At 34.7% G+C, this 26,799-nt stretch overlaps 1 protein-coding gene across 1 annotated transcript; it reads left to right on the top strand.

The window, feature by feature from the left end:
- Positions 1 to 7: 7 nt before the first annotated feature.
- LOC121368015 (short-chain specific acyl-CoA dehydrogenase, mitochondrial-like) lies at positions 8 to 24,765 on the top strand. The gene is made up of 12 exons (XM_041492524.1): positions 8 to 148; positions 6,907 to 7,058; positions 7,915 to 8,064; positions 11,664 to 11,775; positions 12,702 to 12,817; positions 14,016 to 14,051; positions 15,480 to 15,650; positions 17,247 to 17,303; positions 18,493 to 18,573; positions 20,098 to 20,193; positions 21,799 to 21,855; positions 22,805 to 24,765. Exons 1-12 carry the CDS (start codon positions 85 to 87, stop codon positions 22,943 to 22,945), a joined length of 1,233 nt encoding a protein of 410 aa, XP_041348458.1. The 5' UTR covers positions 8 to 84; the 3' UTR covers positions 22,946 to 24,765.
- The last annotated feature ends 2,034 nt before the right edge of the window (positions 24,766 to 26,799 follow it).

The raw sequence follows: 26,799 nt of genomic DNA, 5'->3' as shown, positions 1-26,799 counted from the left end.
CTCCGTTAAATTACATGAGTTAATTGTTGGTTTTGACGACCAGTCTATGCACTCTTTCGCTTTTTAAGGAAGAAATATTTCACAATGGCAGGTGCGAGCAGATTGTTTTGCAAAGCTTCGTCGAGGTTTCTGAATGCTCACTCAAAAAGTACGTAATTAATAAAAAAAATATTCGACAGTGCGCATTACTCGTATTCAGTTTTAGTAACTGTCTGATAAAAGCAAACAACGTAAAAGTTAAAACTGTCTGATTAAAATTGGTGGGTGTTGATATAATTCAGAAATGAGGTATTGTCGTGATAAGCACTATGTCGAGTGACTGTCACATCCACTGGACACATCCTAGCCCGAGTATTCTGACTGTAAGAGAGCTAGACGGACATTTGGACATAAATACACTCTCATTACAGTCAGAGACCAAGCTATGTATTTTTTTACCAATTCCCATCAACCAAAAAGTTGGCAAAGATTTCCGCTCTAATACCACAACAATCCTATGGTTTGACGTGAAATACCATTACATCGATCATTTTCGAGTTAACTGATTAAAAAAAAATCCACATATTATTCACTAATACACATACTACAGAAAGAAATCCGACAGCACCCACATTCAGCTACCCAATAATTGTATTAGACAAATTTAAAGCCGCACACCCTAGTTCCATCCAGCGAAAATAAATTATAATTTGGTTAATCTACAAACCTGTAACACACTTAGATCATGTTTTTATCAAATGGAGTGAAAAAGCAGGTTTTATATCGATAAATACCATGGGAATCCCCATGTCCCAATTGCTTGAAATAATTTTGAAAGTTTGTATTCTGATGTCACCGGTAGATGTTGCTTGAAGTACAACAATGCCTACGTCACGACAAATTTCACAGACTTGGGGTGCGTTCGTTTCACCTCTCCTGGACATGTTCCAACTGTTCTGTCCTGGTTGTATCCCCTCTCCAGATATTGTAAGACGTAGCAAAATTATTGGTTTTAAGGGTTTGTAACATTTTGTATTGAGACACTTACTTGTCTGAACTTTATTGTTACTGAAAATGTTCACGAACTGTGAAGAAAAATCTCACAAATGAACAACAACAACAAATCGGATGTTGATTGCGCGAACCGTGCACGAGAAAACAAACCGAACCAAAATGCTAACGGTCACGTGATATACCAACGTCTGTGACATTGAAATGGAAATATCCCCTCTAAAAATAGATTGGACCTCGCTTGCTTAACGTTTTTTTCTCGACAACACGTCTGGTGAAAAAATGCAAAAAATGCATTTCGTGGTTTTACAAACATCAGGATTACCAAAAAGCACTTCAGGTGAATGGAAATGTGTATTCTAAATAATAAAATGTAAGTAAAGTGCAATTTTATTTGTGAAAAATGGGGTTTAATAGCGAAAAACAACGCCGTAATGGTTAACAAATAAACGTAACTAGGGTGTGTCCCTTTAAGCGAATTACAATTTTACTGGCACTGCTAAGATATGCATTTAAATTGCAGTACTCATTAAAAGTTAAATAAAAGCATTGTGATAATATCTACCAGGCTTCAACGTGTTACTAGTAGTTACCAATCGGTTACCTTACTTTTAGTTTAAATAATATTTATTTTCGTCACATACTGCCTTGTAAATCCATAAATACTGTTTTGTAAATAGTTGTGTCTTTAAAGCCGTCTAAAGTCGAGTCATGAAAATAGAAACATGTTTTCATCCTCCACTGGTGAACCTAACTTCCGACGTGATTAAAATGACATTCATGACTGGAGACATCATTATCGTGGAGGGACGCGTTATTACGATAAGCACGAGACGATTGAAGCGCCGCATAACACATATAAAAGTCGACATTTAAAATAATTAACGTTTGACTTTCAAACAGAGAAGTAAAGACATACAGTGGCTCAACAATCTCATTTTAATACATAAATAAAACCTGGCTCTAAATGGGATAGGACCACTTGGTTCAAAACTGAACTGGGGTCGAATTATTTCCAAACGCTTGATATTCAAGTTAAGGGAGATAACATCATAACAAAGTACTACTTCCCCCTTAATGTTACCGTGTTTACTCTTAAATACTGGAAAATCGTTACTCATAGTCCGATTAACATGTCTCAAAACTTTTATTTTTCAAACAAACTTACTAATAGAAAACATGTTTTATGGAAGATAAATTGCTACTGGTCCAGTGTTTTCCGATGTCCAGTTTTCTTTACAGATTAAAGTAAAATTATTGGACAGCCGCCAACTGACGAATGTGATTTTATTTTTTAGAAGCCAGGGAATGTTTTTAGTCACCATGGCGAGTATTTTACTCGCTTTGTAGAGCACTGAAACCTCAATGGGGTAGGGGAAGTTAATAGGCCTATATTACTTCGATTTTTCAGTAGGGGTGGGGTGGGGATGGGGTTATGCATTATTTTCATAATTTGAAGCCAGTACCCCATACACCCACCCCCACTTCTAAGGCCTGTGACATTAAATTAACAAACATACAACCGTGTCCGGTGTATCGGCGCGTCCGGTGATTTGGCATACTTCAGCCACTTGACTTGGTATTTGGCTTAGGAAGTTGTCATGTTGTCGGTGTTTTTAACAAATTAAAGTTCAATTCCTTTATCAATGGTTCAGTGTTCGAGATTAATGATATCCCGGGGATACCAGAATTTAATTTTGGATACCAGACTTCAAGAACCCAGTATCCCACTGGGATGCCATATAATACTAAATTCTCAGGTGGGATACCAGATTTTGGAATCTTAGTATCCAATTGGGATACTGGCCAAGAAATTTAATCTCGAACACTGTGGTTAATCAAGTATCAACATATTTATTGTTAAGGATGCAATACATTTTTTTATAGAATTATCAATAATTATATCATAATTTCAAAATAAATCATTCACCTGTTTTCGTGAATATAAACGCAAAGTAGGTCAGCCGTATTGATATTAAGAATGTTAAAACCAGTCTAAAAACATCTTTCCCGCATTTTTAAAATTATAGTAAACGGTACGGTATAAATGAAAAAAAATATTTGGTTATTTTTATTTAAACTGAAAAGGAAAACAGACAAATGCAAACAAAACAAAACTTTTACACCTTAATTGGCAGTCATTCCAGTTGACAACTGTCACATTGTTATAAAAAAAATAAAAGCGAAATAAGATCCACGTATGTGCACAATCTACCCGAAAAAAATAAAATCCATGTAGGCATCTTAGCCATGCGTGACAATGAACATGTATGCATCTGCAGTACTGTGCCACTCAAGAAAACGATTCCGAAACTGTTCATGAGATGGGTTATGTGTGATCGTTCATTTTCATAGTAATATTTTTAACAAGACAAAACAAAAAAGTACTAAAATAATCCTGGGACAATAATGTAGCGTTTATGGGCTACAAAATGAGGTCATGTGCGGTTTATAAATAGCGGGGTCAACTATCCGCATCTACTGCGCCGAATCACCGGACATACAAATCGTTTTGGATACACTGGAGTGTCTATATTTATGTACCATTTTAAAATGTTTATTTACTACAGACATAAAACAATTTGTAGTGTATTTCTGATTATGCACTGTTTCGTTGGTGAGAGACACATTTTGTTAAGTATTCCACAGTGTTCACATAGAAAATGGTCTTTGAATCCTTAGGTGCGCCGATACACCGGACAGCACTGTACAGAAATACATGTGTATAGGGTTGGGTGGATGTTTATGGGGGGTGTTGTTTTTTCTTCCTTCCTTTTTCCCCAAATAAAAATTTGAGAGTTTTTTTTTATATAGAGCTCATTATTTCTTTAAATAGCAATCTTTGTTAGTTTGAATTGCTTTTTTTTTTCTTTTCCTTTTTTTTTTAAGTGACCCATCAATTCCCCACCCCAGACAATTTCTAAATTTGTGCCATGTTGTTGCTGTTTATTTCAGAGTCGTGTTAAATGCTTGTTGTGATTTCCGCTTGCAAAATATCTCGGCTAAGAATGCCGACTTCACAGTATACTCCCATTTATTTTAAAAAAGAAGAAAAAGATAATAAAATTAAAGTTTACTGTCTTTTTAAAATCCAGCTAACTTATTAAATGTCACCTCACAGTCTTAAAAATTTATATCTAAAATTATCTAACAAATATGATTATTATAAACTAGTTTTATTCAGTGTACATTTAACTGCAATTTGAATACTGCATGTTAATTTCTTGCGATCACCATCTGAATGTGTGCTCTCGACCATGGGTACGAAATTAACAGAGACAAAGGAATAAACAAAAACTGCAGTTAGGTATTCATTGATGCGAACAACTATTGTTTTTCTACAAATTTACATCAAGATTTACTTTTGCATAATCGTATTGTTTAATGTCCGCAACGATGTCTCTTGACACGCGGGTGTCAGCCGACTCTGAAGCATGACGTATATTCACACCAAGAGCTGTCCTCAGTTCAGCCAACGAATGTTCTTCCTAACATTCGCGAACTATTTGATTGGTGTTCGTTGTGTCCATTTGGTTTAACGTGAAGCGCACAAACCAGTCTAGCGAACATTTTGTTTTCGCTCGGTCTGGCTGAACTCAGCCCTTGAGATAACCTACATGTCTTTCGGCCCTGAACTGGCATGTGTATTCAAATTGACACGCATTGTCGGTCTGTTTTTATTACTTTGGTTCAAAGATTTTACAAAGTAAAAATAACAAGTTACAGATCTTCCAGACATTGCTGTCATACATGTTGAATGCATGCCGTTAAAATTAATAACTGTGATTATTAAAATAAGCAAACATTATAAGGCCTACGCTGAATTCTGCAAGACACCGTTTCTTGTTACCGGTCGCAAGATCGCTATTACACAAATTGAATATTTGGTATTATTATTATGTTTGAGGTGTCGGACCGTTTGTTCACATCAGAAGACAGAAAATGGCTTAGCCAAAATTTTAGCCACTTGCAAATTTTATTAGCCATTTTTTGTAAAAATTAGCCAGTGGCTAATTTGGCTACCGACAGCGCGAACCCTGTGTCCAGGTGAATATTTTTTCGCACCCACATTCAGCTAAGCTTTGGCAAAGCTCGGACAGCAGAATTCTAAGTTAGGCGACCTATATCATGACGTAGCGTCACATGATCGCCCACTCGACCATTCCGTCTTCAAGTTTCCTCTCTAACAACTATCATAAAAATTACCAAATATTTGACATCCAATAGCTGATGATTAATGAATTAGTGTGCTCTAGTGGTGTCATTAAACAAAACAAACTTTTTTGGTGATTGTTGGGCACTTGTCATATTATTGTATGAAACGGCCCTTGGAAGACGGAATGGCCGAGTGGGCGATCATGTGATGCTACGTAGTATAGTGGGTTTCGTCTTTAAGACTATGTTAAAATTACTAAATGTTTGACATCCAATAGCCAATGATTAATGAATCAGTGTGCTCTAGAGGTGTCATTAAACACCCCCAACCGTGCCCCCCCCCCCCCCACCACACACAAACAAACAAACAAAAAATCAGCAAAAAAGCAAACAACCTCACTCTAGCTTTTTTCTTTGCTGGCATTTGTAGGGCCAGACAGTAGTTTGGTGTTTGGGCTAGGCCTATCTTTGGCCATGTCACATGGTTTTGTGGCATGCCATTTTGTCACTTCTAAGACTTGAGTTTTTGAATTTTGAAGAGGTTTTCAAGCTCAGCTTTCTTCATGTTTTTCACCATATTTTTTTTACAAAGGAAACATTGATGTCGCTATCAGGAAAATGACACGGTGAAATCAGGCTGATCAAAGCAAATGTTTTTAAAATCTTTTTGCCTCGTTGTGTGAGCCCTGAAAAGCAACAAATGTGGTTTGCATAACATAGCACTCATTATGATCATTCATGTCAATAAATTGAACAAGAAATAAAAAGATGATAGTGGACATGATTTACATGTACAGAGAGTAGGAGATAGATCATTTGAATTAAAAAAATATCTATACATGTATTTGACTGATTTGAAAATTGTTTAATGTTTGGTTAAACTTAAAGACACATGTTATTTAACTTTGTTATAACATTTCAGGGGTTTACCCCGAAGCATATATAAGCACTGGCTTGCTGCTATGCCTTATCCATGTAACCGTCATGTAACCGCCATGTAACCATCATATACATTACAGGGCTAGCTCTGGGTGAGCAAAATATTTTGCCAAATTGTCCATTAAACTTAAAAAATTGCAGAAATCAAGTTATTTTCATAAAATTGTCAGTTATTACATAAAATTATTTTGCCAAATAAAAATAAAATCGCCAACTGCTTTCAGAATTCGCAAGTGGTGAATTTGGCGAGTGCCAGAGCTAGCCCTGCATTAATTCTGTAAGGACCTGTGTGTTACTATAGATACATTTAATCAGTTGCTGTTACACTTTAATTGCAGATGTTTTAAATTTATTACAACTTGTGAAATGTGTATGAACATGTTTCTTGTTAGAAATGATGCACACACACAGACAAATGCAAACAAAAACAGTTTACTACTATAATTATAGCTGTATAACAGCCTGTACACTACACAGTACATGCTCATGTAGCTGTGTATTAATGATGCCTTTAAAAAAAAAAAGTGTGTTTCTGGTTCTTTATTTTATGCAGTGACCCTGACATTTTTTGAAGCAACAAAAATAATAAAAAGTAAAAAAAAAAAATCATGATCCCTGCAAACTAGATTCGAAACACCTCGTCCAAGTATGGTTTCTCGGTTTGGTTCGATTTAAAAAAAAAAAAAAAATTCCTACCTACCTACCCTGTGTTTTTTTCAAGGATGAAACCTGAAACACACATTATTTTTAGGCCTAAGTGAAAAATATTACCAGTCCTTTGCCTTTTTAATTTATATTATTACATTTTGGTTTATTTTGCAGATTTCCGAGTACGGCCCAGATGCTTTAGTGGACTTATTGAACTCCCTGAAACTCACCAGCTCCTAGAGAAAACTTGCCATGACTTTGCTGACAATGAACTCGTACCAATTGCTGGACAAATTGACAAGAGTCACACCTTTCCTAAAAATCAGGTAAAATGAAACAGAATTTATGACAACTAAAACATCTCAGATATTACACAAAGAATTTGGCCTATGATACCAGTAAAGAGAAGGTATTAGTTTTGATAATGTGTGTGTGTGTGTGTGTGTGTGTGTGTGTGTCTATACATGTGTATATATATATGTATTAATCTTTTTTTAAATATATTTTTTATGTTTTTATTATTGCCAGGACTCTATGCCTCACCCTGTCCATTGCCAAATTAGCCAGTTGTTATTTAGTTTTTTGCTAATCAAATATTCATTAAATTAAGCACATTTCAATACATTTCAAGGAAATACTCTACATATTTGTTGGCTAAACCATAATTCGTTCTTGTGTGAGACATGATTGTGCCTATATATATATATGTATTTGTGATTTTGTTTGAAGATTATTGTAAACCTATAGCAAGTGGCTGATTTGTACAAGACATTGTCAGTGCATTTACTAAGAAATAAAAGCTCCTTGCCATGTCGTAACCAGTTAAATAATTATAAAATTGTTATACCTATTATTAAGTATTAAAGAGATCCATAAATATAATTGGGATAATTGTACCTGATTCACCATGTTGTAGTTGGTAAAAGATTCATGATTTTTATGCATGTTTTAAAAAATAAATTCATTAAACAAATTTATTTTTAAGCCAATTTTTAGATATGAAGGGTATTTCTTTTAATTTAATTGTAAAAAATTGCTAATTTAAACACATTTTTATTAGTCAACTACTGGAAAAAAAACCCATGGCTTTTAGCAATATTTTGCAATGAATTTGGCATGTTAGAGCAAAGATTTATCTTTCAACAAGTAATAAAAAACCCCCATATGTTTATGAATTTACAGATAAAGAAAATGGGAGAGCTTGGTTTGATGAGTATTAATGTGTCCGAGCAAGATGGGGGCACCGGTCTGGACTACCTAGCTTACGCCATTGCTATGGAGGAGATCAGTCGAGGATGTGCATCTTCTGGAGTCATCATGAGTGCACACAATGTATGTATGTGAGCCGGGGCACCATGACTGGTATATCAAAGGCTGTGGTATGTGCTATCCTGTGTGGGATGATGCATATAAAGGGGTGGGACGTAGCCCAGTGGTACAGTACTCGCTCGATGCATGGTTGGTCTAGGATCGATGCCTGTGTGGGATGATGCATATAAAGGGGTGGGACGTAGCCCAGTGGTACAGTACTCGCTCGATGCACGGTTGGTCTAGGATTGATGCCTGTGTGGGATGCATATAAAGGGGTGGGACGTAGCCCAGTGGTACAGTACTCGCTTGATGCACGGTTGGTCTAGGATCGATGCCTGTGTGGGATGCATATAAAGGGGTGGGACGTAGCCCAGTGGTACAGTACTCGCTTGATGCACGGTTGGTCTAGGATTGATGCCTGTGTGGGATGCATATAAAGGGGTGGGACGTAGCCCAGTGGTACAGTACTCGCTTGATGCACGGTTGGTCTAGGATCGATGCCTGTGTGGGATGATGCATATAAAGGGGTGGGACGTAGCCCAGTGGTACAGTACTCGCTCGATGCGCGGTTGGTCTAGGTCTCGTTCCAGCCAGTGCACCACGACTGGCATATCAAAGGCTGTGGTATGTACTACCCTATCTGTGGGATGGTGCATATAAAAGATCCCTTGCTGCTAATTGAAAAGAGTAGCCCATGAAGTGGTGACAGCAGGTTTCTTCTCAATATCTGTGTGATCCGTAACCATATTTCTGACGCCATATAACCATAAATAAAATGTGTTGAGTTTGTCATTAAATAAAACATTTCTTTCTTTGATACATATAAAAGATCCTTTGCTACTAATGGAAAAATGTAGTGGGTTTCCTCTCTAAGACGATATGTAAAAATTACGAAATGTTTGACATCCAATAGCTGATTATTAATAAATCCATGTATGTGATTGTTAACCAGACAGTAGAGTAGATCGACTATCATGTTTATAATATGTGGCCTAGATTTACAACATTAACCGGTACGACAAAACACGACTAATAAAATTTAAAACTTGTCGCTAGTAATCAAACATTTAGTATCAACAATGCAACAAGTCTTGAACAGTATTTCGTTTTATTTAATCACATTTTCTAACTTTACAACAAGCAGCTGGCAGTACACTACTGAATAGTAGACTGGCCTCATGGATATGAAAATAGCGCTTATTTACACCACAAGGCAGATCAACAGAACAAAACTGTTTGAAGAAATGTTTGGTTATAAAAATCGAGTTGGAAAAAAAATCTTTTGCAAAATTTTCGCCAAACCGAAAATTCTTTCGCAATTTAAAAAAAAAAAGTTGCAATTGCCGACTTTGGCAAACGACAGCGCGAGCCCTGAGAGTTATTTCATGTTGGCCCAAAGAACATTTACAAACTTTCTGTTTTATTTAAATGAAAGTGTTATATAAGAATTGTTCCTAATTTTTTTGCAAATTTATCGATGTATAACACTCACAAATTGTACAAAATTTTATATAAAATTTGTGACTGTTATACATTGATAAGTTCGCAAAAAGTACAAACAATTCTTATAATTACAAACAGCACAACTTATTTAGTTAAAACTAAACATAATTCATAAATCAGTTTCTAGCGTTCTGGTTTATGTAATGACATCCCATTTGATGTAATGACGTCATTTTCTTAGGTGTTTAGTTTAAAATCATTCACTACGCTATGCAATTTTATGCAGTTTATGACAGTTGTACATCAATAAATTCATTGTAAAAATAACAAACAGATTTTATATCACTACAAAGACATGAGCTTGTGTAGAGGGTTGGTTAGGGCAGTCAAACCCTCTCCTTGATCAAGCACATTTTCTCTTTTTTTCAATACCTTTCTGGGGAAGCATGTCTTAATCACTCATAAATTTCGCTAGCCACAGTTTAGCCCCCATCCTCTTTTAAAATGTATACACAAGCACCTGGTCACACCATGCTTAGTTAAAATACACATAAATCAGCTTCTAGCATCCTTTCCATGACCTGTTATACATAAGGACGTCCCAGCTGGCGTAATGATGTAATTTTCTGAGGTTTATCAAAGGATAACGATACGTTTTTCTTCGATGTTGTCCAGTCAAAATTAAGGAAGTCGTATAAAAGCTGAAAGTTTGTAATTATAATGCAGTATACACAACATGACAGTCTGTCAATCTCCATGATTATATTTATTACAGTAACTGTATTTATAAAATGTATCATCAAATGGGAACCAGAAGGACGTAAGAACAGGGCTGGGGAAAAATAAAATTGTTAATCGGTCCCATGTAACGTCCTCACTAGCCTATCCGCGGGGTGGTATGGGTAGGGGGTGAGAAAAAAACACAAATGAATAAAATAAAAATAAAATAATAATATATATACTGTTACATTTATGCATAAACTAACATTTAAAAGGTGATATTTGCGAAATAGTGTAAACCAAATGATCATCACAGCGGTGTTTTGCCATTTGTATGTTTTTATCTTGGATCATGAACGGAACAATAAACATCAAAACACAAAGAAAAGAAAAAACTTTTGATCCAAAATTTAGAAAAAAAATCCAATTGTGTACATTTAGCCGAATGGAATAATAAAAAATGAATATAAGTTATGAATTTTAACTCCCATATGTGTATATAAAGTATTCAGTAATTTCAGTTCAATTTATTGTATGCAACATTCACAAGGAGCAGGTATGACACCATTCAGGCCTTTGACAGCTTGATCGTAGCACATGTGTAGACTAAACGATTACTAACGACGTTGTTGATTGGATAACCAATCACATGACCTGTACCGGCTCAAGTGATAACCGGTGCTCATAACAACAACAAAAAAAGGTTGAAACCATTTATAATTTTCAAGACCTTTATAATTATTAGATACACTACACTGAATAGTCCACAATAAACACATTTATAGACACGTTCAAGTAAGCAAATCATGTTTCATTGTTGTAAGAAAAGGAAAGGAAATGTTTTATTTAACGACGCACTCAACACATTTTATTTATGGTTATATGGCGTCGGACATATGGTTAAGGACCACACAGATATCAAGAGGAAACCTGCTGTCGCCATTTCATAGGCTACTCTTTTCGATTATCAGCAAGGGATCTTTTATATGCACCATCCCACAGACAGGATAGCACATGCCACGGTCTTTGATATACCAGTCATGGTGCACTGGCTGGAACAAGAAATAGCCCACTGGACCCACCGACGGGGATCGATCCCAGACTGACCGCACAGCAGTTGTATGTGTTAGTTACGTCTATTTTCCTCTGAATCGATTTGTAATTTTATAGCTATTATTTACTTATGACCATAGAAATCATTCTATATAAGCAATACTGTTAAAAGTAGAGTTACGATTTTTTGTGACAATACATGTATGTAATCAAGGCTGGCGATTTCGAAAATGCAAAAAAGACGTTTTAGGTCATAACTGCCTCTTAGACCTTCTGGCTCTCATGCGACAATATATGATGGATTTAAAAAAAAATAAAAAAATACATAGTACATTTAAAAAAGAAAACTTGGTGTTGTTGTTGTATATTTGTGTTATTCATTATGTGGTGGGTTTTTTCAACAGTCTTTATACCTTGGTCCTATCAAAACATTTGGAACAAAGGAACAAAAAGAAACATTTTTGAAGCCATTTCTAAATGGGGACAAGATTGGTTGTTTTGCTTTAAGTGAACCAGGTACGTTTGCAGTTTATTTTATCTGGAATGTATACTAATGCAGATTTTTATTATTTAGCAAACTAGAGAACCTTTTTTTCTCTCAAAATATTGATGAGTGATAGTGTTAATAAATTTAAAGGTATAATTTATTAGCAACTACTGCATGTATTTCATATTTTAAAATTGTGTAGCAGTCTTTGAAACTTGTATAGCGAATCACAATGCGAAACTGAACAAACTGTTCTCTAAAAATTATTTAGTTACATGTACCTCTACCAAGAAAGTACTTTCATTTAAATTTATTTTTGGGTTGATATAAAAAAAAAAAGGTTCAGAATAATTAGCTGGCTATCCAAGACGTAGGTTAGTTGTTAACAAATGAGAGATCAATGTATTGGTCTTAAACCTCTCCACAGAGCCACTCATTCACTCTTTGTTGAAGCCAATACTGGGATTCAAACCCATAACCTACCAGCCTAATGGTTTATCTTGTATCCACTGAACCATTAAGACTGGTGGAAAATAATATTAACCCTAATGTATAAATAGTGATCAGGCACTGAATTGTGACATTTGTCTTCAGTATTCTACCAGAATTGTAAAGTTAATATGATTTTAAAATATATATTTTGGAATTCTGTCTCATAATCTTACACTTCTGACCCAAAATCTGGGGTTTGAGGAAACACAGCCTGATGATGTAGGTGTTTGTAATAACTCAAACTTTTTTTTTTGTGTGAAATGGACATGGTGAGTGAATGTTGGCGGAATTAATGTTAACCCTAATGTGTGTGTTTGAAATTTAATAGCTCAAAATGCATTTTTGTTGGGTGTGTGAAAAGGGAAAGATATGTGCTACAGAACAAGAGTCAATGATATTAAGGCTAATGGAAATTAATGTTAACCTTAATGTATGTGTAGTGATACAGGTATTTGTTATTCAGGCAATGGCAGTGATGCTGGGGCGGCATCAACAACTGCTCGACTCGACGGTGACTCATGGGTTCTGAATGGAACAAAGGCTTGGATAACCAATGGTTATGAAGCAGATGCTACAGTGGTTGGTATATGTAGAGGATAATTAACGAGTTACCAGTTATTATCAAATTTATGTCCCGAATGAAATAATTTTCTATTATTTCACTTGTCACGAGTGAGTGACAAGTGAAAATTATTTCACGAGGGACATAAAGTTGATAATAACTGGTAACTTATTTGTTATTCTATTTATTACCCCAGCTATTTGGGGGTTTTGTAAAGCCTTTATTTTCGTAATAGCCTACATCAGCTATACGTCCATGTATATAGAAACGACATAAACTACTGTACTGTTCTGTGTATTGCTTTAACTTTGTATTTTATTCACGGTTCACAAATAATTTTCAAAACTCAAAGTTCTACATGTATATATTCTGTAAAAAAAAAAAATCTATAATGAATTGCATTAAACTACCATTTTATTACAAGCTTAACACTGAAACCAGAAATACGTAAATGCATACACTTTAAACTATGTGATGGCATTGTGTGTGCTTTGCCAAATCGTACCGACAAGGTGATAGGTTTGTTGGCGTCAAATCGTCCAATAGTACTAGTAGTGTATGTTAAACCAATGCATGATAATATCTCAGTGAGAAATTATGATTTTTATTTTCCCCATTATGAGTGCCTGGTGGGGTAGTAAAATTATACATTTACCAGAACCCATCACTAACCATACACTAATAACTAACATTTGATTGTAGTCTTGAACTGACAGCCCACATGGTTGAGGTTTGTGTATGCCCAGAATAGTTTACCTGAACCAGAAGTGGATATAAGCTGTAAAATAAATTAAATTTAAAGTAACATTTTTAAAAACAAATCAGTTACCCGTACTTACATCCTGATAATAAAATTAATAGATATTGAAGAATGGTGTGTTACATGAAGAAGAATGACCTATTCTAAAGTGTTAAATGATTAAAAAAAATATCTCAAGATTGCAGCTATAAACAAATAAATTCCTCAAATAATGGAATGTGTGATAACTGAAAATGAGATAATTGTATGAAATTTGAGACAGAAATAGGTCGGATATCCATATTTAATATGCATTATTCTCAATTAAATCAGTGTCAAGTTACATAATTATGTTACATGCTATAATTAAGCACATACTAGGCATGAAAGGCATATTATGTAATCCAGTTAGATTGAAGGAAATAAATAATGAGGTAAAAAATTGTAACTAACAGTTAATTTGTTTTTTATTACAGGTATTTGCTACAACAGATAAAAGTAAAAAACATAAGGTAAGTTAGATAATTCATGCATGTACTGTCAGGCTGCATTCTAATGGCTGTTATTACAAGAATTATTATAACGGATATAAGTTGACACGAACAAAAATGTATTTTATAAATAATTTCAGTTTGGTTTGAAATAACAAAAAATAAGTGTTTTGGAAATAACAAAAAAAAAAACCCAATGTTTTTTTTTAAGTTAGAAAACAATTGGCTCATAAATAAATAAACAACTTGTAGTAAATTCCATAGTGTGAAAAAAGGTGTTCCCTGTTGGATGGACTATAATATTAAATTAAAATTTTCAAGTTATGGCTTTTTGCATCAGTTGTGTCATCTGGGAAGAAGCATGCAAATTTATGTAAGAAGTAAATATTGCAATTTTAAAATATTTTTAGAAGTTTAAACCACAGAACTGCTTGACATGTTGAAATATTCCTTTCACTCTGTCTTGTGCAGAAATATTCAGATTTGTTAACTCAGATTTGGGGCTGACATCCCTTATCCAGATGAAGCATAAAGATTGTTTCATCATGTTGGAGAGAGACTGTCTTCTTATAAACAAGAGGCGAGACGTAGCCCAGTGGTAAAGCGCTCGCTTGATGCGCGGTCAGTTTTGGATCGATTCCCGTCAGTGGGCCCATTGGGCTATTTCTCGCTCCAGCCAGTGCACCACGACTGGTACATCGAAGGCCGTGGTATGTACTATCCTGTCTGGGATGGTGCATATAAAAGATCCATTGCTGCTAATCGAAAAGAGTAACCCATGAAGTGGCGATAACGGGTTTCCACCCTCAATATCTTTGTGGTACTTAACCATATGTCCGACACCATATAACAATAAATAAAATGTGTTGAGAGCATCGTTAAATAAAACATTTCCTTCCTTCTTATAAACAAAACACAAGGCATTGATTCATGTGTGCATACCACAGGGACGTGTAGTGATCTTTACAGCAGTTCAGCAAGTCTGTGTACATATATACAGTATATAATGACTTGCTGAGCTTGCGTAAAGATCGCTTCAAGTCCCTTTGGTACATGCCTTTGTCAAAACATATTATGGACAGAGATATTAGTTTAAATGTGCTAATGGTTTTGTCATTAGATTGACACACCATATCATGAGCCTAAAAATAAAATATGCTTTATATTTTGCATTTATGACAAGGATCATAATTTTAAACTATGACATTCGTTTTCACAGCAAATATAATATAAAGAACAAGCACCATGTGGCGTATTCGAATACAATAATTAAGTTCTGCCTTTACTTAATATCCATCTAACCCAATCCACTTTTGTTCTTCTGTTTGTTGAAGTATAGAAATCATGTAGGAAATATATACCATATATTAAATGTGCTTTATTTGTATTTTATTTTTATGCTGTTTCAGGTATTGTGTGACAAATTTACATTTCGATTGACTATTTTAGGGTATTAGTGCATTCTTGGTCCCAAAGCCTACTCCTGGCCTGTCACTGGGAAAGAAGGAGGACAAACTCGGAATCCGTGCCTCCTCAACGTGTAACCTCATTTTTGAAGACTGCAGAATACCAAAAGAGAACATATTGGGAGAGCCTGGCTTTGGATTTAAGATTGCTATGGTAAAACAATGTTCTCAGTATGCGATTAGTCGCACTGACTTGACACATGTCATTTGTCGTCGGCCCTACAAAAATTGGAACGTATAAGACTAAAGTCTTTTCACAGTATTATTTGTCTTAGTGTTTAAAAACTATGGTATGTCCCTTTAATAACAGTACCTACTGAATTCCGATCGCCCAGTTACGAATTTGAAACATTTTAAACTCTTGTTTTTTTTATTGAAAGAACTACAATTTATTTCATACTGATTCAACGATTTTCTTAACACTGCTTGTTACTGTAACAAAATGACAGATGACAACACCACACAAACTATATTTTTTGGTTGGAGAAATATTTGATGTTCATTATATATTAGCCGGTAGTTGTTTAATCTTTTCAGTAATAGTATGCTTAATTGTATCTCTACCCTTGGTAGATCCCTCCACTGTTTCTCATGGACCGATCTGAAAGCCTTTGTTTTAAAATACAGTAAAGTATTCTTATAACGAACCGAAAGAGACCATGATAGTTAGTTTGTTATAGCAGTAGTTTGTTGCATAAGTTGGTTATTAATGTATAAGGAGATAAAACTGGACTTTATGATCAGTTTCGTTCTATGCAGTAGTTCGTTCTAAGCATGTTCGTTATAAGTGTACTTTACTGTACATATATTCCATTTGCAAAATCCCTTTATTCAGTAATAGAATAATTTAATAATTAGAAACATGTGCTGTTATCCATGTTGTTAAATTAGTTGCATTTGTAAACCTGTAATGACACAATAAACTTAACATATTATGTTGTTAAATTAGTTGCATTTGTAAACCTATAATGACACAATAAACATAGCACATTGAAAGTACAGTGAAACCTGTTTAAATCAGACCCAGAACAAACTGGAATCCTGTCAAAATCAGCCAACTTTCATGGTCCAAATTTTTTAAATTCTAAAATGCGACCCTCTAAACACCAGATTCTGTCTAAATCGGATGTTATTAAACATTAGGTCCCGGTCATGATCCAGTATGGACACGTTTCACTGTCTATCTAAATCAGATATTATTAAACATTAGGTCCCGGTCATGATCCAGTATGGACACGTTTCACTGTATATCTAAATCAGATATTATTAAACATTAGGTCCTGGTCATGACCCAGTATGGACATGTTTCACTGTCTATCTAAAAATAATTGTGTCTTTATACAATTTACAAAAGATGTTACAAAAAGAGTTGCTACAGTAGGTATTATGGGTTAACTTTGTTCATTTGTTTTTGCTTGATGCATGGTTGGTCTGGGATCGATCCCTGTCTGTGGGCCCATTGGGCTATTTATCGTTCCAGGCAGTGCACCACAACTGGTATATCAAAGGCCGTGGTATGTGCTATCCTGTCTGTGGGATGGTGCATATAAAAGATCCCTTGCTGCTAATCAAAAAGAGTAGCCGATGAAGTGGCGACAGCTTGTTTCCTCTCTCTATATCTGTGTGGTCCTTAACCATACATCTGATACCATATAACCATATGGTAAATAAAATGTGTTGAGTGCGTAGTTAAATAAAACATTTCCTTCCTTCCTTCCTTTGTTCATTTGTTTCTGCTTCACATTTGTAGATAACTCTAGATGATGGTAGAATTGGAATAGCTGGACAGGCTTTAGGGATTGCTCAGGTATGTGTATTACATACTAAGTTTGTTATGGAATAGCAGACCTTGCTTTTTAAGGTGCGTGGGTGCGATCGTGCTCGTACAGCACACGTAATTTCAGTCTAATGAGTGTGAAAAACAGCACTTGTAAAATAGATGTTTATATTTATTTCCATTGGTTTAAAAAATCAACAGTTTTCATAGCTGATAGGAAGGTCCTTTTATTAAAACAATAAAAATTAAACTGGTATTTCTCTTTGTTGAACAAATCGGGAAATACTGGTCTAATAGACAGTTTTGTAGACGTACCAGTCAAAATCCAATCGCAGCTACACTGCCTGTTTTATTTATTTTGGAGGGTGATTTTTCACTCACCGTAGCATATTGAGGTGTGCGATTTTCCACTCGCCTATAATTTTCAAAAACCAAGGACTGGAATAGTATTCATGCCAGTGCTATAAAATAATACTTCAAAGAGACTTAAGAACCAAAACATTTATTTCATCCAGTGTATTTTTTTTAATGATAAAAAACTCACACTGTTTATAGGAAAACTAAATTGAAATATGTTTTTATTATATTGGTTTGTAAATATTTAGTGGGTTTTGGTCTCCTGTAGTAGTGGGGCGAGACGTAGCTCAGTGGTAAAGTGCTTCCTTGATGCACGGTCGGTTTGAGATCGATCCCCGTCCATGAGCCCGTTGGGTTATTTCTCGTTCCAGCCAGTGCACCATGACTGGTACATCAAAGGCTGTAGTATGTGCTATCCTGTCTATGGGATGGTGCATATAAAAGATCCCTTGCTGCTAATTGAAAAGAGTAGCCCATGGAGTGGCGACAGAGGGTTTCCTCTCTCAATGTCTGTGTGGTCCTTAACCATATAACCGTAAATAAAGTGTGTTGAGTGCGTCGTGAAATAAACCGTTTCCTTCCTTCCTGTAGTAGTGGTAGTTTCTGACTGTGATAACTACATATAGTTGGGCCCAGTATAAGACATGTATTGCTTTAGCAGTAGCAATACATGACCCATACACGGCCCAACAAATGTTCATACCTCCTAAATTCAAGGGCCATAACTGCAAACAAAATTTAAATCGTAATGAAAGCTAAACTTGATCTGCAACAGTACATGATAAAAGTACATACAAAATTTCATCTCAATATCTTCAAACATTGTCAACTGGAAAATAAATTTGTTTTTTATTAATTTTAGGCGGCTTTAGAGTGTGCAGTTGAGTATTCAAAGACAAGAATAGCTTTTGGCTCCCCAATTGCTAAGTTGCAAGCTATTCAGGTAAGAAGCTGTGAGGTCATACACATTATTCATTTAGTACAGTTACTGGGAAGATAGGTTGAGATTAATTATTAGGCACAATAGAATTTATTCAGACAACAACTTAACCTTCAGACTACTGGATTAATTTTTGACAAAAACCACGTTGAGGGGGTACAAATTTTTTAACTTTTACTCATGTATTTTTACTTAATTTTTTTATAAATACATAAAATAAAGTTTATAGTTGAATTGGTAAATATTATTTTTCGGGTTTTATTTTTTCTAATTTTTATGATATTTTAGATCAGTTATTGATTAAAATGAAGAAAAAAATCCAAAACGTTGCAATTACTCACAGGCATTTGTAGTTAGATGTTCAGTATTTATGTCCATTGTTCCAAATAACTGTTTTTGTCACCAGAATATTTTTGGGAAACGAACTACAATTCATATCCCAATATTTTGTGATTTTCATTGTTGGTAAAATGGTCAAATTTATTATCGTATTAGCTGTAACAATCAGCTATTGATTCCTGAAAATGACTGTGATGTGCCACCATTGTTGTCAAGCGAAATTACTTGCCAAAAAACACTTTTTGAACTCAAAATTCCCAGTAGTAGATGTATTCTGTGCTTGTTCAAGGGCGAGACGTAGCTCAGTGGTAAAGTGTTCACTCGATGCGCGGTCTGTCTGGGATCGATCCCCATCGGTGGGCTCATTGGGCTATTTCTCGTTCCAGCCAGTGCACCACAACTGGTATATCAAAGGCCGTGGTATGTACTACTCTGTCTGTAGGATGGTGCATATAAAAGATCCCTTGCTGCTAATCGAAAAAGAGTAGCCCATGAAGTGGCGACAGCAGGTTTCCTCTCTCAATATCTGTGGGTCCGTAACCATATATCTGATGCCATATAACCGTAAATAAAATGTGTTGGATGTGTTAAGTGCGTTGTTAAATAAAACAGTTCTGTGCTTGTTCTAAATGCTCATTAGATAATTAATTGTTCAGGTTCATTGTAGCCAGTACAGTTGTAAATAGAAAACATCTTAGTGTAGTCATTGTCTGTTCATACTCCTAATTCAGCGGACAATGTTTCAAAATCTTAGTTAATCATAAGTCTTTTCGCATGATTTTCACCTGAGTAACAGATTTTACATGAATTATATTATAATCTGAACACATGTGTAACCATGGTTCTGTATTACATTAACATTCCAAATGTATTTTAAACAAATCCATTTTGCAATGAGGTAGTATTTTTTTCTATTTTGACTACCGATTTGCTGTGCATCCAGTGTCCAAAAACCAGTTGTCAATGAATAATTTGGGAATCATTTGTAACTTTTAATTTCAAAACATATAAGAGTTCACCAACTGGCAGTTCACTTGAATTTTTATTTGCATTACAACCAAATCTTGAACAGAACAACGGTTCACATGTAATATTACGACCTGTAATTGTTCTAAAACAAACTAATTACTGTTTAATGAATGAATAACATTTATAATGATGACTAATGCTGCATTTGGTGTGATTCAGCTGAAGATAGCTGACATGGCCCTTCGAATTGAGAGTGCCCGACTTTTAACATGGAGAGCGGCCATGCTCAAGGATGCAAAGAAACCATTTACCAAGGTATTTTAGTATTAGTCCACCAGATGCAAAGAAACCATTTACTAAGGTATTTTAGTATTAGTCCACCAGATGCAAAGAAACCATTTACCAAGGTATTTTAGTATTAGTCCACCAGATGCAAAGAAACCATTTACTAAGGTATTTTAGTATTAGTCCACCAGATGCAAAGAAACCATTTACCAAGGTATTTTAGTATTAGTCCACCAGATGCAAAGAAACCATTTACCAAGGTATTTTAGTATTAGTCCACCAGATGCAAAGAAACCATTTACTAAGGTATTTTAGTATTAGTCCACCAGATGCAAAGAAACCATTTACCAAGGTATTTTAGTATTAGTCCACCAGATGCAAAGAAACCATTTACTAAGGTATTTTAGTATTAGTCCACCAGATGCAAAGAAACCATTTACTAAGGTATTTTAGTATTAGTCCACCAGATGCAAAGAAACCATTTACTAAGGTATTTTAGTATTAGTCCACCAGATGCAAAGAAACCATTTACTAAGGTATTTTAGTATTAGTCCACCAGATGCAAAGAAACCATTTACCAAGGTATTTTAGTATTAGTCCACCAGATGCAAAGAAACCATTTACCAAGGTATTTTAGTATTAGTCCACCAGATGCAAAGAAACCATTTACTAAGGTATTTTAGTATTAGTCCACCAGATGCAAAGAAACCATTTACTAAGGTATTTTAGTATTAGTCCACCAGATGCAAAGAAACCATTTACTAAGGTATTTTAGTATTAGTCCACCAGATGCAAAGAAACCATTTACCAAGGTATTTTAGTATTAGTCCACCAGATGCAAAGAAACCATTTACCAAGGTATTTTAGTATTAGTCCACCAGATGCAAAGAAACCATTTACTAAGGTATTTTAGTATTAGTCCACCAGATGCAAAGAAACCATTTACTAAGGTATTTTAGTATTAGTCCACCAGATGCAAAGAAACCATTTACTAAGGTACAATGTATTTTAGTAATAAAAATAAGCAGTTTTTTTCGATAGTCCACCAGACAAGTACATCTAAAAACTACTTGTCTGCCAATGTTTTCACTTGTCAAAATAAGTTGTTAGTTTTATTCAAGTGTAAGTGTGATACTTTCAGTTACACAAAATGAAATTGCTTTATAAATTGTTACTTGTCTGCCAATGTTTTCACTTGTCAAAATAAGTTGTTAGTTTTATTCAAGTGTAAGTGTGATACTTTCAGTTACACAAAATGAAATTGCTTTATAAATTGTTACTTGTCTACCAGATAACCATTGATATGGTACATTTTTCTTGTTCTAGCAGATTTTCACTTGTCAAGGCACATAGATAAGTGCTTAATTCCAATACTAGGGCTATTGCTGCCAGCAGTATTCGCTTAATAATAATAATAATAATTCATAATTAAACATATAAGTTGACATTTGAAAGGTCTTATAATCCAGATACTAGGATGACTTTTATTGCTGCTGACATCCTTCAGAATTCGGTTTTTAATTACAATTAGTTGTATCGATTGATTAAAAAAAAAAAAAGAGTATCAATTAATTCATTGAAGTATTTTATAATGTATTCTCATTTAATGTTGTTATGTTTAAATCTCATTTTCAGGAAGCAGCAATGGCAAAGTTGGCAGCATCCGAAGCTGCAACATTTGTAGCACATCAGGTAAGTACACTTGATATCTTCATTGTTGAAAGCCTACAAGACTGCAGTTTAGACCCGAGTTTACATAACTTGCACTGAGTCACAGGACTGATAACACTTCATGGATCCATTCAAATGTTTGTATTATCATTCCAACCAGTGCTCCACAACTGGTGTTTCAAAGGCCATGGTATGTGCTATTTTCTCTGTGTCAAAGTGTGTACGAAAGAATATTTGCTAGTCAGCAAGAGTAGCCTATGTGGCACAAAGGGGTTTCTCCTCTCAGTATCTACATCAAGTGTCGCAACTGCTGTACATACAATAGCAAAATCTTAAAATGTACTGGACTGTCATTAAAAGTAACATTTGTATCTTTTCTTTGCTATACATACCTCACAATTGTTTCTAGCACTTTTTGCTGGATTTTCGTAGACATTTTATACAATATGGCAACTTTAACATTCTTTAAAAAAGTAAAAATCTGCCTTGTGCTTTGCACGGCTTTTTATACTGTTAATTAGTTCTGTTAAAATAAATATCCAATTATGTTTCGGCATCAACTAAGCTGCTTTCCTCACACTGTTGTTAATTAGAAATATGAATATAACATTGGAGAGTCACAGGAAGGCAGCTTAGCTGATGTCAAAACACTGGACATGCTATATGTAATAGAAGTATTGAACCTATATGTTTTCCAAATAAAGTTTACACTGTTCTAGGAAATATATTCAACTAGAACTGTTTTTGTTCTTTTAATAATACAGTATCACTCCTTTTACTTCTGAATCAAATACATTTCTTTGACACCTGGTAGATACAGCTGTTTATTTTCATCCTTCATCTATAGCCTTCATCCATATTTATCTGTATGTTTGCCTGCCTGTCTGGTTGTCTATCAACCAGTTCATCTGTTAATCAATCCATTCACAGAGGTCATGCATGTCAATTTTCTTTTCTTTTTTTCTTTCAGTGTATTCAGGTTTTAGGAGGTATGGGATATGTGACAGAAATGCCAGCAGAGAGACATTATAGAGATGCACGGATAACTGAAATTTATGAAGGCACCAGTGAAATCCAAAGACTAGTCATTGCAGCAAACATTCTAAAATAGGGTTCCAGTATAGAAGTTAGTGCTGGCTAAATGTGACTGAAACTTTGTTTTGGTTCCCCATACATTACACCTGAATATTGCACAAAATGAATCAGGGTTTAATTTCTTTAAGTTACTAGATTTATCAAATAAAGCATAAAGAGTTAAACTTAAACAGGTGAAAATAAATGGACTTCAATTTTAACCTGATAAAGTGTTTTCATGTCCATTTTGAAATTGTTTAGACAATGAAAATGATTTGTTTGTGTATGTACAGTGTGTCTGTATTCATTTTATTGTATAGGAGGACCCAAAACATAGCATTAGCTCAAAGCTGCCTTATAAACACAAATATGGGTGTTTTTTTTGATTGCACATTTTGTTTTAATGGTTTGAATGAAATGCATATTTTTTTACCATTGTGCCAAGATACAGTTAAAATCAATAATTTGATAAAACATGATTATTTACTTCACAAGCCTGTTAAGAACAATACGTTGCAGGTGTTGTGGTCATTTTAAAAATATAATTATGGTAGAACAAAAATAAATATATTAGGCCTCATGGACCTACTATATTTTGATTATTGAAATATAATTCATGTATACTTGCTACATGACTATCAGGCTCTAATCTTGCCGGTGAAATCAGCGTTTCCTTTGCGGAAAGTCTGCTCAAGTCGCAGAGTTATTAGTAGTAGTGAGAAGTCGAAGTCATAATTTTGGACTTAATCCGATTTCAAAAACGAAATCACACCACAGATGTCAAGATTCCGACTTGTTTATTGTCATAGTTCACTTGGCACCTTTTTTTTTCTTTGGCACCAGGCTGTATCCTCAATTAACCGTGAATCTGCCTATTAACGGGAAATGGTTTCTGCATACATGCATTGTAATGTGCGATTGATTTGATGAAATGTTATACCTTGTTCAATTTATTATCAAAATCAACAAACAAATGTTAATACTCATGCCAGTTTCTGCTTTGAAGAGATTAAATACATGTTGTAGTCTAATGTTGACATTCTGCAGATACACCCGTAAACCGGGCTATTGTTTCTCAAAAGTGATGCGTGTCGTGTCGTGCCGTGTACTGTGACCAGCCAAGCACTTTAATTTTAACATAACGACACCTTATCAACTACTTAATAATATTATGTTTTTAATGAAACATACAACTGTTTTGTTTAAACTTTATTACCGGAAGTAATATTTTATATTTCGATTAGAACCGAGTGTAAAATTAAGAATTTTCCTGATTCAACGTGGAAACTGGCAAAACGTTATGAAATATACTGATAAATATACTTCTTATAAAATTTCTCCCCTTTATTTCTGGGAAGGGAGAAGTCATGTCTTTTACTTTTTCAATTCTAGATTAGGGCCTGGACTATTATAACCTATTTTATTACCCAATGGCATATAGTTCGTCAAGTGCGATGTAACACCTCAATGCCATATGATTGCCAAACTACAGTGAAATTGATTATGGGTAATAAGTAAGATATTAAACATTCTACCATTTTCTATCATGTTTATGTCCCTTGTGAAATAATTTTCATTGTCACTCGCCATTTTAGTACTCGAGACATAAACATGATACGAAATGGAAACTTGTTTATCCTTTGAATGGGTCATGGTTTTATGCTCCTTGATCAGACGTTCATATTTATTACTTAAAAGTTTATGAAAGTATCATGTGGTCAAATCGTTTTTTATTAATTATTTAGTGGTACAATGTCATGAAATAATGTGTTGATCATATCATTTGTGATTTGCCATAGCTCTTTCAAACAGACAAGAGCTGTATATTGCATTTGTATAAAATAAAAATCAAGAATATTAGTGTAATTTGTTTTTTATGACAGTGTATGAACAAGGAGTACACACATTTATGGGAAAATGTCTACACTAGACTGTTTAAGTAACAATTCTATTACTCCCCTACTGGTCCATCCAGAGGGGACTATAGGTGTCATCTCTGTCCTTCTGTCTTATTACCACAGCTGCTGTGTCATGACCACAGCTGCTGTGTCATGACCACAGCTGCTGTGTCATGACCACAGCTGGTGTGTCATCAACACAGCTGGTGTATCATTACCACAGCTGTGATAGCTGGTATATATGCTTAGAACAATAATTGATCATGTGGTGGGAAGCATTTTATTAGTAGCCTGGGGTCTGCTGCAATAATTTTTTGTACTTTGTTTAAATAAATAAAAAATTTGAGTAGTGGGAATAAAAAAACATGAACTGCCCCCTCCTCCACCCCGACAGAAACTTCCCATGTGAACATTTCTGCAATAGCCATTACTTCTTGATCTTCAGGTCTTAAAACTGCATATACCTGTATGTACATAAGTTTGTTTGTTTTGTTTAACGATACCACTAGAGTACATTGATTTATTAATCATCTGCTATTGAATGTCAAACATTGGGTAATTTTTACATAGTCTTGGAGAGAAAACCCGCAAAATTTTTCCATTAGTAGCAAGGGATCTTTAATCTGCACCATCCCACAGAAAGGATAGCACATACCATGGCCTTTGATATACTATTCGTGGTACACTGGCTGGAATGAGAAATAGCCCAGTGGGCCCACCAACGCATACCTGTCAACTCTCACGCATTTGTAACAAACATCACACTCTCACGCAACGTTGCTATAATCTCACACTTTTTCTAAATATAAAAATATTTTATAATTGTGGTTTATATTTTAGAGATGAATGGAATTATATGCCGATTATGCAGGTCTCTGAATTTGTTACCTATTAATAATAATACAGCATACTGAACCTACCCTCGGTTAATACCAACAATCACTCGCGGGTGCTACCAATGGCCGACTTGTATGGTTCAACATTAACCGTATTAATTAGTAAAACTTGCACTCGATTTCCATTTTGGACTTAAATAAACAACAACAAAATACTTCGCCCTGGACCCGACCAATAGCCTGCAGTCCCTGGATCCTGACTTCTAATTTTCTCACGCCTAGACCTATGAATTGCTACAGGTTGACAGCTCTGCCAACGGGGATTGATCCCAAACTGACCGTGCATCAAGCAAGTGCTTTACCACTGGGCTACGTCCCACCCCCACCTGGGTAAAAATGATGCGATTGAAATATTGAAATGCTGAATTAATTTTACAGTTGCAGAATATTATTACGTTTATCAATTTTATTATCTTTGTTACGTTTTTTTATATCCTACATCTTACTTGACAGGTTAATTCTTTATCCAGCCATCTCTAATGATGAAACAAAAACAATCACTGTAATTTTTATAATAGTTTATTTCAACATATCTGGAATATAATTTCTATTAAATGGGAGGGAAAAAAACATACATTCACTCAACAATACATATCCAGTACAAAATTAATGTACTTCATAAAATTATTAAAAAAAGATCTTTGTAAAAAAAAACACATTATCTTTCAACACGGTAAAACATACCTAATTCCATATGTGGGTAATATTTACAAACAGGACAACACAGTCCAAACCGACTTTGAGAACAAAAATCTTGAGAAGTTGACAAAATATAACTGACTTATATTATAAGCAGTTTTATACAATTTACCACACAGCTTAGAACAGTACAAAACATGAAGCCTTATGGTTATGAAATAATGGATTCTATTATGCAAATAATAACTAAATATCATAAGAGGATAATAAATGAATTAACAGTTATTATTACATATATGTCCCATGTGAAATAATTTTTATTTGTCAACAGAGACATAAATTTGATAACAACTGGTAGTGAGTGTTATTGTATTTATTACCCTGGCTATTTATCTCCTGTAAAAGTCTTTCATTTTCGATGTAGGCAAATGTACATGTATACAGAAACGATGTAAACA

This window comes from Gigantopelta aegis, chromosome 3, assembly GCF_016097555.1.
Source record: "Gigantopelta aegis isolate Gae_Host chromosome 3, Gae_host_genome, whole genome shotgun sequence".
Lineage (NCBI taxonomy): Eukaryota > Metazoa > Mollusca > Gastropoda > Neomphalida > Peltospiridae > Gigantopelta > Gigantopelta aegis.
This window is presented reverse-complemented; position numbering and strand designations above follow the sequence as displayed.

Coding starts and splice junctions, on each gene's coding strand:
- LOC121368015 (XM_041492524.1), top strand. CDS start 85: ATGGCAGGTGCGAGCAGATTGTTTTGCAAAGCTTCGTCGAGGTTTCTG. Junction 149..6,906: donor TCTGAATGCTCACTCAAAAA/GTACGTAATTAA, acceptor TTTATTTTGCAG/ATTTCCGAGTACGGCCCAGA. Junction 8,065..11,663: donor TCATCATGAGTGCACACAAT/GTATGTATGTGA, acceptor TTTTTTCAACAG/TCTTTATACCTTGGTCCTAT.